The 12,459-nt window shown below is 43.0% G+C and overlaps 1 protein-coding gene across 1 annotated transcript in view; it reads left to right on the top strand.

Annotated features, from left to right (window-relative positions):
* The first annotated feature begins 746 nt into the window (after positions 1-746).
* LOC308125604 (sialic acid-binding Ig-like lectin 12) overlaps positions 747-12,459 on the top strand; it is a 13,146-nt gene continuing 1,433 nt past the window's right edge. The window contains exons 1-7 of the mRNA XM_080489485.1: positions 747-822; positions 8,557-8,910; positions 10,062-10,376; positions 10,457-10,720; positions 10,914-11,001; positions 12,155-12,212; positions 12,417-12,459. The exon at positions 12,417-12,459 is cut by the window's right edge and continues 1,433 nt beyond it. Of these exons, the coding sequence (XP_080345611.1) occupies positions 759-822; positions 8,557-8,910; positions 10,062-10,376; positions 10,457-10,720; positions 10,914-11,001; positions 12,155-12,212; positions 12,417-12,459 (1,186 nt within the window). The 5' untranslated portion in view covers positions 747-758. The remainder of the gene's footprint in view (positions 823-8,556; positions 8,911-10,061; positions 10,377-10,456; positions 10,721-10,913; positions 11,002-12,154; positions 12,213-12,416) is intronic.

Raw genomic sequence — 12,459 nt, 5'->3', positions numbered from 1 at the left:
TGAAAACTCCAGAATCTTTAAACGTGCTTGTCTAGTCTACAAATCCCTCCATGCTTTGGCCCCTCCCAGTTTGGGGAGAACTTATTAGACAAAAAGACAGTAATCTTCGAACCAGATCAGCCACGAGAGCAGACTGTGAGGTTCCGTTCAGACAAACCACAACTGGACAAAACAGCATTTCAGTGAAACGGTGCACAAGCTGGAATAGTGGAACACTGAGCTTACATAAACGGATCTAGGAAACCTATTTGCACTCAACAGAGGTAAATAATTGTCATCTTAAATTGTAAGTTAAGTTTACTTCACATCTACTTGCTAAGTTTAGTTAGAATCTAGCTGCGTTTACTATTTTGTGAACTTAAAAATAAAAAGTATACTAAACTTTCCAAGTCTTGGGAACTTTAATAAGCCAAGTTAACTAAACAGTTTCACTCAGTAGATTTTAGTAAAAGAGCTCACACAATCATTAAAGGGTAGTCAATCTTCTGATCACCTTATTTAACCTTATAGATTGAGGAAGTTGTTTATATTACGGGTGTAGTTGTAAATAGTCTGTATACCCTATGTCCATATTTATTTGTTGTTAAATAATTGTTGTTGTCTTTAATGTACGAGGACTATGGAAGGAAAGCAGCCCGTGGCTTAATGTGACGTATTTACACAAAATAACTGAGTGTCCAATAATGTGCACTGTCCTCTCCAAACAAACTGACAAAGAAAGGAACAATGTGTGTTTGCAGATCGCGGCGCTGAGCTTCATGGCGGCTCTGTGCGTGAACACGATGACAGTCAACATGTTTCTGAGCGTCTTCTTCCTCCCAGGTGAGCTCGATGTTCAAGTCGCTCCCTGTCCTCGCTCCACAAGCTGTGTGACCTCAGAGCGTCTCTGTGAAGGGTGGGCACCAGCAGGAGGAGCTTGGCAATATATTTCAGTTCTCTCTCTTTGAATATGGTAAAAACACATGTTGATATTGCAATTCTGATGAACCATGAAGATACTGCGCAGCTCTAGTAGCCAGTACTCTCGGTACCCACTTTTTTTATTTTTTTTATTATTATTTTTTTTTGCCCTTGTCCTCTTCGGCAGCTTGGGCCAACAATATGATGTGATTGAGAGCCTTCGGAGTCAGAACAGATTTTGGTCTTGCAACAGGGAGAGACCTGGAGTCTCCTCCTGTTGCCTTCTCCGTCAGAAGATGGCATGGCTGCCGCACACGACCGGGGGGGAACGCTCAAAGAGAGAGAGAAGAGAAAAGAGAGAAAAAGGTTGAGGGGGGAGGGGGGAGGGGGATAACATACAATATCCTTGTTGTGCTCCATATATTATTTGCAGTTATCACACTGATCCAAATATTTTCCAACTGTTTTTGGATTAAACCAGCCTGAGCTGCTCTATCTGTGCGTTTTGCAGGAAAATTAGCACATCATCTGCATAGAGACATATTTTATGTGTTACATTTGCTGTTCGTATTCCTTTTATGTTATTGTTCTGTCTGATGGCTGCTGCTAGTGGTTCGATAAAGATTGCAAAGAGAGATGGTGAGAGTGGACACCCCTGTCGGGTGCCTCTCTCAAGATTGAACCTTGAGGACATTTGGTCATTGGTTTTAACACAGGCACTGGGTGAGGTATACAGTATTTTTATCCAGGAGAGGTAATTTTCTCTAAATCCAAATTTCCGTAGTGTAGCAAGTAGAAATTTCCAATTTACCCTATCAAAGGCTTTTTCTGCATCTAAGGAGGTGATAATGGCTTTTTGTTTATTGTGGTGGCAGTGGTCTATAAGATTAATTAATCTACGTGTATTGTTAGTGGAGTGTCGTCCTTTAATAAACCCAGTTTGATCTGGGTGTATGATGTGGGGTGTGATTTTTTCCAGTCTGCTTGCTAATGTTTTACTCATTATTTTAAGATCTACATTGATTAGTGATATCGGCCGATAGCTAGATGGTAGTGTGGGATCTTTATCCGGTTTTAGAAGAAGACTGATATTTGCACAGTTCATATGTTGGGGGAGAGTTGAAGATTCTTTAATTTCCTCAATTATTCTGAAAAAAATAGGTGAGAGTAAAGACCATAATTCTTTGTAAAATTCAGTGGGGTATCCATCAGGTCCTGGAGCTTTACCATCAGGCATGTGCTGGAGAGCTTCCTGCAGTTCTTCAATTGAGATGGAAGCTTCTAGACCTTGGATCTGTTCTTCTTTTAATTTTGGTAGGTCAACTGTGCTCAGAAAGCTCTCTAGTTCAGATTGTGAAGGATCAATTTGTGAAGAGTAAAGTTTTTTGTAGAATTCTCTGAAGGTATTGTTTATTTCTTGTGGGTTAAAGGTGATTTTACCATTTTGAGTTTGGACTGAGGGGATCGTACATTTTTCTTTATTTCGTTTTAACTGATTGGCTAAAAGTTTGCTGGATTTATTACCATGTTCAAAGTTCTCCCAGCGTAGTCTCTGCAGTTGAAATTGTGTTTTATGTTCAATTATTTTGTTTAACTCTATTTTCAATTTTCTTAGTTCCAGTAATAGGCTGTCGTCTTTGCAGGCAGCATGAGCTGTCTCCATGGATTTGATTTTATCTTCCAGTTCTTTCTCCTTTATTTTTTCCCTTTTGGTCTTGTATGAGGAATAAGAAATGATTTTACCTCCCATGACAACTTTAGCCGTCTCCCAGAGGACGCAGGGAGAGACACCAGGCAGGTCATTTGTTTCTAAAAAATTTGACCATTGTTTTTTAAAGAATGTGCGGAAGTCTGGATCCTTAAGCAGTGACGTGTTAAATCTCCACTGTCTAATAGGAGGGGTGATTGTTCTATTAGTAACTGTCATAGTGACAGGTGCATGGTCACTGATAGTAATGGGGTGAATCTGTGTGTCCAGGATGTCTTTAATCACTGATTTACTCACCAGAAAGTAATCTAAGCGCGAATAGGATTGGTGCACTGCTGAGTAGAAGGTGTACTCTTTAAGGGTGGGATGAGAGGTGCGCCAGGCGTCGCAAAGACCATAGTCACTCATGTACTGCTGGACTATGTCTGTAGATTCCCAGTGTCGGGTGTTTGCTGCTTTACTAACTCTGTCTACTTGTGGATTGAGGGTGATGTTGAGGTCTCCTCCCACTATCAGTGTTTTGTCAGAGTGTGTTGAGAGGGTGGTGAAGAAATTATGATAGAAGGAGGGGTCATCAACATTTGGGCCATAGATGTTTGCGATACACATCTCTATGTTCTGCAGAGAGATGTGAATAATTATAAATCTTCCCTCTGGATCTGTGATTGTGTCTTTACAAGAGAATTGTATTTTATTGTTGATTAATATAGCTACGCCTCTCTGCTTGGAGTTAAAACAAGCTGAGTATGTGTGAGGGAATTGTGGTGATATCAATTTGTGATGTCCTGTTGTAGGTGTGTGTGTCTCTTGTAACAAGACAATGTCTGCCTGTAGTTTGTTTAAGTATTCAAAAACTTTTTGTATTGTTTTGTCTTTCTACCTGTAGTAGATGTATTTCAATTAAGAATAATCACCACGATGTCTGCCTTACTCCGTTACTTTATTCACCATCTTGGATCCCGTGACGCCTCTGCCCTTGTCATCAACTCTCGCGGGATTTTAACAACAGTACAACGTGTACATAGTGCACCATCTAGTGGGCAGAATGAACTTAACACAATATGTTACATCTCCCTTCTTAAAAGAAAAACGATTGTTCTACACAAAAGAAACATGTAAACCTGACCCAGGGTGTCCCTGAAACACAAATAACACACCAGATGACCCAATATGGCGTATACAAACAATCTAACTTGAGCAAATAGCTGGGATGGCAGGTCCAAAACCAAAATAGCATGCACAGGTAAGTATATTACTACCAATGTAAATAGTCAAAATATAGATCACAGGTAATTCGAACAGGTATGTGCACCTTTCAACAACGTAAATGGGGGAAACAAATCACTGTCAAATCACAACAGCAGCTTACAAAGGTTACAGGGCAAGGAGCTGTCTTGGCTTGACAACACGACCTGATCGAGTTATGTAACCAGATGGATTAATGTTCAGGTCTGGAGGTTTCGCAGGTTGAGGCTGGGAAACTGGAATGTTGATGAAGGTGGGCTCCGGTGACTGGATGATCTCTTCTGTTGCAACATCACCTCTGTCCTCTCTGAGATGTCGGCGGTTGCGTCGGTAGCTCTGACCTGTGCTGGTGGTGATGAGGTAGCTCCTGTAAGCGTTTGCAGGGCGTGTCACACTTGCTGGTTTCCAGGAACCATCCTGCTGGCGGAACCGGATAGGTCTACCTGGGGGTAGCTGAGGTAGAGGTCTGGCGGTCCTGTTGAAATAGGTTTGCTGGCGTTGCTGGCAGGCTTCTCTCCTCTCGCGCACTGTCTGTTGGCAAGCAATTTGTGGCTGCAGGTGTTTGGCTGTTGCAGGGAGGATGGAACGAAGCCTCCGGCTCATGAGCAGCTGTGCGGGGGATTTCAGGTTGTCTACAGGAGTGTTCCGATATTCTAGTAGACTTAGGTAGGGGTCTTTATGTTCAGCTTTAGCTTTGTCCAGTATGCTCTTGGCTGTCTGGACAGTCTTCTCTGCAAGGCCGTTGCTCTGCGGGTAATGGGGGCTAGTTGTGGTGTGGGTGAAACCCCATGTCTCTGCAAAACGTTGGAACTCACTTGAGCTGTAGCACGGACCGTTGTCGCTGATCACCGTCTCAGCAATTCCATGCCTGGCCATGATGGACTTCAGTTTGGTGATCACAGCTGCTGCAGTACAGCTGTATAGTCTTTCCAGCTCAAAGAACCTGCTGTAGTAATCTACGATGATGATGTAGTCTCTGGAGTTCCAAGTGAATAGATCGGTGCCTATCACCTGCCACGGTCTTTCTGGTATTGCGTGTGATAGCAGGGGCTCTTTAGGGTTTGCGCTGCGTCTCTCCTGACATATGTTGCAGGCTCCTACTGCAGCCTCTATTTGCTTACCCATACCAGGCCAAAACAGAAGGTCTCTTGCTCTATTCTTACTCTTTTCAACACCCATGTGGCTGGAGTGGATACGTTCTATCATGTTCTCTCTGAGCTTGCGGGGAACAATGATTTTCTCTCCTTTGAACATGATGCCGCTGATATCCGAGATCTCAGCTCTATGATTCCAGAACTCCTGGATGATGGGTGGGCATTTGGACCGTGTGTTGGGCCAACCATCAAGTGTGGCTTTTCTCAGGGCTGTGAGTTGGAGATCCTGAGCGGTTGTATCCCTAATCTCTGTCAGTCTCTGATCGCTAACAGGCATGTTGCTGATGACTGTATGCACCTGGGCCTCCATTCCTTCACACAGAGCTTTGTCTTAATACTCTATGGACTTCCGTGATAGCGTATCAGCCACTGGGATGTCTTTCCCTGGCCGGTGGATGATGTTGATATTGTACTTCTGTAGCTGTAATATCATCCTCTGCAATCGTGGTGGTGCCACCGCCAGTGGTTTTCTGAGTATTGCTTCTAATGGTTTGTGGTCTGATTCTACAGTTACTTGTCGCCCATACATGTACTCATGGAAACGCTTACAACCAAAGAGTACAGCATAGAGCTCTTTCTCTATCTGAGCATAGTTCTGTTCGGTGCTGGTGAGTGACTTAGACGCATAAGCAACTGGCCTGCCGTCTTGCAACATGACTGCACCTAGGCCACTTTTTGAAGCATCCACTTGGAGCCGCAGCTCTTTCTGGGGGTCAAAGTAAGAGAGAACTGGGCCTGGCTGCCGGGTTAACAGCTCTTTCATTTGTTGGTAGGATCTGTCATGGTTGGCATCCCACACAAACTCACTGTCCTGTTTCAGCAATTGTCGCAGTGGCGCATTGATCTCTGACAGGTGGGGAGCAAACCTTGCCAAATAATTGATCATGCCTAGCACGGTTTCTAACTCGGCCTTGTTCTGTGGTGGCTGCATCTCTTGGACTGCCTGCACTTTGTTTGGGTCCGGTTTCAAACCTTCATGCGACAGTATGTGACCAAAATAACTGACCTCTGTTACACAGATTGTGCATTTGTCAGGGTTTAGCCTCACGCCCCTCTCTCTGCTGCGTTGTAGCATGGCTCTCAGGTTTCGGTCGTGGTCCTGTTTGGTCCTTCCAAAAACCAGTATGTCATCAACGATGGCTGCCACGCCACTGAGGCCTTCATAGGTCTCATCCACACGTCGCTGGAACTCGTCTTGTGCGGAGATTATGCCGAATGGCAGCCTGAGGAAGCGGTACCTGCCAAACATTGTATTAAATGTTGTTAGCATTGATGACTCATGGCTCAGCTTAATGGCCCAATAGCCTGACCTGGCGTCTAGGACGCTAAAGTATCTTGCTCCAGCAAGCTTTGTGGTGACATCCTCTAAAGTGGGCAGGGGGTAGTGAGGCCTCTGTATAGCCTTGTTAAGGGGCCTGGGGTCTAGACACACTCTCAGCTTGCCTGTCTTTGGCTTCTCTACAATGACAAGCGCATTCACCCAATCCGTGGGTTCTGTGACCTTACGGATGATATTGTTTTTCTCCATGTCGTCGAGCTCATCTTTGAGTCGGTCTCGTAGAGCAATAGGGATTCTGCGTGGTGGGCAGACTGTAGGTGCTATGTCTGGGTTGACATGGAAGTTACATTCACCTTGAAATTCTCCTATGCCCTGGAACACATCAGCGTATTCGTCTAAAATGCTATGAGAGTCAGTGTCCGTTTTGTCCATTTCCTCAGTCACAGCCATCACGATCTTTACTAGGTTTAGGTCACGGCAAGACTTCATCGCCAGAACAGGTGGGGCACTGGTATCCACAATGTGAAAGTCCAACATCAATGTGCTGTCTTTGTGTTTGCATTTCAGCTTGCATTTTCCATCAACACTGAGTGCATGTCCTCCATAGTCCGTGAGCTTGCGTGTAGCTGGCTTCAGTGTCACATCTTGGAATAGAGTCTGAAAGATGTTGACCGGAATGGTGTTGGCCTGTGCGCCCGTGTCTACTTTGAATCTCACTTTTTGTGGGGGAGAGCCTAGCTCTACATCTGCATACGCTTGCTCATTGCTTTCGCCTTCATTTTCAATTGTGATGCTGTCGATGTAAAAGCCGCTCTGTTCCTCATCTGTGTCCTTTTCAACATACTCTGTGTTCTCTCTGACGGCGTGTAATGTCTGCCGATGGAAACCTGACTGTGAAGGGATCCTTGATTTACATACTCTGGCGAAGTGGTTCATCTTTTTGCATTTCATGCATTCCTTTCCTTTGGCTGGGCAGACATCTTTCGCACTGTGTTGTCCTCCACAGTAGCTGCATGACTTGTATGCTGTAGCAACATGCTCCTTGGGTTTTGTGCCTCTCTGTTGTTTATCTAGCCTGTGCGGCCTTCTGCTGATGGCATGAACAGTGTCACGGTCTCTGGTGTGGCCCATAGTTTTCAACTGTTGCTTTGCTAGCTCGTGGGACCTGGCTACATCTGTAGCTTTGTCCAATGTGAGCTCTGCACCTTGGCTGAGAAGTTTCTCACGAACATGAGGTGAATTAGTGGCAAATACAATCCGGTCTCTGACCATTTCGTCACTGTTTGGGTAGCCACAGTCCTTAACAAGCAGTTTTAGCTCAGTCACAAACTGTTCAAATGATTCATGTTCACCCTGCATCTTCTCATGAAACTTATATCTGGCATAGATGGGGTTGGCTTTGGGTGTGATGTAATTTGTGTACTTATCATAGTACGTCTGTAACTTCTTGGCTTCGTCTGCCGTGAGCGTCCAGGTATTATACACATCACGTCCTTTCTCCCCAATCCATAGAAGAAGATAGCTGCATTTGTCCTCCTCTTCCTTCTCTCGCAGGGGACCGGTGAACATTAGCTCGGCATGCTGCTTGAAGCGTCGCCATGCTTCGGGTAGGTTTGTGGAATCCCAGTCCATTCGTGGAGCAGGAACACCGTAGGAATCCATTTCTTTCGACGGCGGGTTGGCTTATTATCTGCTACTCTGACACCATGTATTGTTTTGTCTTTCTACCTGTAGTAGATGTATTTCAATTAAGAATAATCACCACGATGTCTGCCTTACTCCGTTACTTTATTCACCATCTTGGATCCCGTGACGCCTCTGCCCTTGTCATCAACTCTCGCGGGATTTTAACAACAGTACAACGTGTACATAGTGCACCATCTAGTGGGCAGAATGAACTTAACACAATATGTTACACTTTTTGTCTTTTTATTTGCGTGCCCATTCCTCGTACATTCCAGGTGACAAACTTGAGCGTGTTCCTAGCTACACGCTCCACAAGCTGTGTGACCTCAGAGCGTCTCTGTGAAGGGTGGGCACCAGCAGGAGGAGCTTGGCAATATATTTCAGTTCTCTCTCTTTGAATATGGTAAAAACACATGTTGATATTGCAATTCTGATGAACCATGAAGATACTGCGCAGCTCTAGTAGCCAGTACTCTCGGTACCCACTTTGAGAAAAGGTTGTGAGGAGTTTGCATGTTCCCCCGATGAGAGGGTCCCCACCATGATTCTCCATTTCACATCATATTCATCTCTTCATTTCACAGGTGTGTTGGATGCTTGTCGTTCAGAGCTGTCTGTTACGATGCCACGGGAGATGAAGGCACTGCGTGGATCTTGTCTGCTTATCCCCTGTAACTTCACTAATTCATCAAGACAAGAGTTTGATGGCAAAAGAGAAACTTTTGGAATTTGGAGAATAAAGAAAAACATAGTTTTCCACAGCGACGGGACAGTGAAAACTTATCCAATGAATATCACAGGAAACCTGAGAGAGAAAAACTGCACCACACTGTTTTCTAATTTAGTCACAAGCTACACAGACACATACCTCTTCAGGATCATAAACCTGCCTTACAGAGCAACAGCAGCATGTGATCCTCTCAAGATCATCGTCAAAGGTGAGAACATTTTGCTTTGCAAGTCGAAAACTTTGTCATTTTGAAGAAAACCTCCAATAAGCTACAGATTGATTTGTAATATATCTTCACATGGGATCCAGATGATGACGTAGTAATTGTACTTTATTGGAGAAGAGCTATTAAATCCAAAAGAGTGAGCAGCATAAACAGAACCTTGGCTTCTGCATTGTTTTTGTCAAACATTACTGTGACCGTCGAGAACACGTGCTTCCCTGTTTCCACGTTTTCAAGTGAAGCTTGACGTTTTCAGCCTCTCTGTGATCAGGGAAAGACAAACTTCTCTGAAACGCTGAAACGTATTGAGTAGTTCTGCTCATGCACGAGAAGTTCAGCAACACCAGTGAGGGACTCCAGGTGTCGTTTGTGCTTCTCAATCTTGAATTTAACGGCCTGTTTGGACCGAACGGCTGGACAGCGATCAACCAGTCACATTTTACATTTTAAACATAAACAGTTTCTGTCATTATAGCAAAACTTTAATCATTATTGTTAACATTTATACGCTTTGTTATCTTATTATCTGGTGGAAAATGGTCTCAAATGGCTGATTTGGTGATAGAGGTTGCAGACCTCTGGTCTGATGCTACCTTTCTTAGCACCTGGAAGCAAACCACGAATGAACATTGTATGAAACAGAAAACAATCAGGAGGTACGACTGATTACCACACTACATTTATAAACATTTTCACTTGTTCCCACATGTATAACAGTGACTTAATCATTATTGCTGCAAAGCCTTATAATTACAAACGTGTTTATTTTTACGATTCGATACGTGTTCAATTCTTTGTAACGTTGGAAAGAAATCATGATGAAAAGGGAAAAATTGAAGTTAATTTCAGAACTGAATGTCACGTAAATGTTGAAAAGCTATAATAAGTTTTACTTTATAAAGTGTAACAAGCCCAAAGGTTGCTGGGTTTTATCTAAAGATGGATCCAACTTCAAAAAACATACACACATCATTAATTTGTATATTATATTCATTGGGTCAGAATCATTTCAAAAGAAAAATGTCCATGTAAAAATATTTACAACTGTAATTCATAATCCATAAAATATGTCATTTTAAAATATTCTGGTTCTGATTTTTGTTGGCATAAGACATGTGTTTGGTGTGAAACTCCAGATTCTCCTCCGAAGCCCACATTAGAAGTCTCAGGTAACCTGAATGACCTGAAGGAGACGGAGTCTGTCACCATCACCTGCTCAGCTCCCACTCCCTGTCCACTCTCCCCTCCTCGACTCACCTGGAGCCTCCAACAAGACGCTCACAGCCAAACAGAGGAAAACACAGAGCGAACCGTCACCACTAAGATCCAGCAGAACGTCACTCTGTCAGACCGACATGATGGATTCAACCTCAGCTGCTCTGCTGTGTATCCTGTTGATGGAGGAGAACGTGTGAAAACAGCAGTGGCAGAGTTAACGCTCAGTGTTTCTTGTAAGTGATCCTGTCAGCACATCAGAGTTCAGATGTTTCTGATGAATAAAGTTAATACGAGACGTATTTCTCTCCCTCAGATGCTCCTAAAGACACGTCAGCCTCCATCAGTCCATCAGGTTTGGTGTCAGCAGGGAGCTGGGTGAACCTGACCTGCTCCAGCAGAGCCAGACCTGCTGTCAGCTACACCTGGTTCAAGACCAGCGACCATGGAGGCGTCAAAGTGTCTGAAGGAGACTTTTACAGCTTTAATGTGACCGAAGGAGGAGTTTATTACTGTGTGGCTGAAAACGTTCTGGGAAATCAGACTTCAGAACGGCTTCGTCTCACTGTTCCAACGACAGGTAATGACAGCCGGTTGCTATATTACAAAATCCACTTAAATGAGTATTATCTGCTACGTTCCCTTTGCGATAAGACGTTAAGAATCAATTCTAACAATGAACAATCACATCAAACTGGACTGGCTTCAAAGACTTGAATTGTGAAAAATTGAGGCTTTACTTCATTTTGTCCCATTTTATTTGCCTCTGTGAGGATCCTCTGAGGGATCTCTGGACTGTAAGGCTCTTCTAGGTGTAAATATTGGGTTGATTGTGCTCATCTGCCTGCTCATCTGTGTCTGGTAAGTATTATTCTTGCATCGGTTCATCTTAGTGTAGAGAAAACTGAACTTGAAGACACAACCGATGTTGTCGGTGTTGGGAACACATCATAAACTAACAACCTCCCTCCTTTGTAAGGTAATGGTAGCTGGTTACTTCAAAAAAAATTAATAATCGGCCCAAATAGTGAAAGTACTTTATCAGTCCAAATATAACGCAAGGTTGTTTTTTTCCCCCACGAAATAGGTCTGAAGAAAGTAGGTTGTTTTATAATCTGGGTCTTTGTCTTCTCTTTTAAATCTCAATCTGATACAGTTTTTTATTCCATAAAGAAGCAACATCCAGATAGTTGTAACCCGGGGCTCAAATTAGATTAAATTAATCGGCTCCACAGGAACTATGATAATACCTGTCAAGATGTTAAAAATTACTATAAAATTACAGTCACAGGATGATCTTTGGTGTAATTCAGGCATTACATAGAAAACAATAGCTGCAATTTCTGGGAGTGAGTTCACAAAGTATTAGCTCGCGGCAAACATTCACAACACACTATTTACTATACGGCATATATTTGTCTTTTTGCTTCTCCAGCTCAAACTACATCAAACTGCTTGTTGACATTCCAACGACTAAAAGTAACACAGAAGTAGTTTTTTTTCCCCATCTAACATAGTGATTTCTGTTTAGGAAACCGGTAAAGTAACTCAACTACTTTTTAAAGAAGTAGTAACAGTATTCGAGTATGACTTTTGTCGTGAGTTTTGCAACATTGGACATAACTTGGAACACATTCATCTACGTTCAAGAGCGACTGTTTGTTGTAATAGAATAACAGTGATTGAGGAAGTGAATCAAAAAGAGGTGGCTCAGATCGGAGAGGCGCTTGTCACATATTTGAAGAGCAGAAAGTGTTTATTTGAGGAACAATATGAGGAGGGGAAAAATTATAAAAGCAAGTGAAACTAAAAGCAAAATCAACATGTTGGATCAGGGACATTTCAAAGTGTGATGAAGAAGAAGTGATAGAGAGAAAAATGGAAATAGAAGCCTAAAAAAGAGAACAAATATCTCATAGAAATCATCTGATAAGCTCATTTTTGTTCTTTTGTTTTTAGATTCAATCCAGTTTTGTTTCATATATATATATATATATATTTATTTACTTCACAGCACTTCCATGCATTGGAGACGAACAACAAAAATAGATTCAACTATACTGTTGAATGAGGTAAGAAGATATCAGACTTCCCAATGGAAAACATGCAGATCTGTGCAGATACATACATGTGAGAAACAACAAACGTGTATAAACTTACCCCAACCGTTTGCCAACAAACACACATCATCCTGAAGTGCAACATTTGGATTACAACCTAAAATCCAAATGTAAATTCCCTTCCAGCTTTCCTCATAGCTTTTTGTGTTGTTGCAGAGTCCGTCAGGTGAGGTTCTGGCTGGTGACGAGCCTGCAGGAC

The sequence above is a fragment of the Lipophrys pholis genome (genome assembly GCF_963383615.2).
Source record: "Lipophrys pholis genome assembly, chromosome: 20".
In the NCBI taxonomy this organism is placed as follows: Eukaryota; Metazoa; Chordata; class Actinopteri; order Blenniiformes; family Blenniidae; genus Lipophrys; species Lipophrys pholis.
This window is presented reverse-complemented; position numbering and strand designations above follow the sequence as displayed.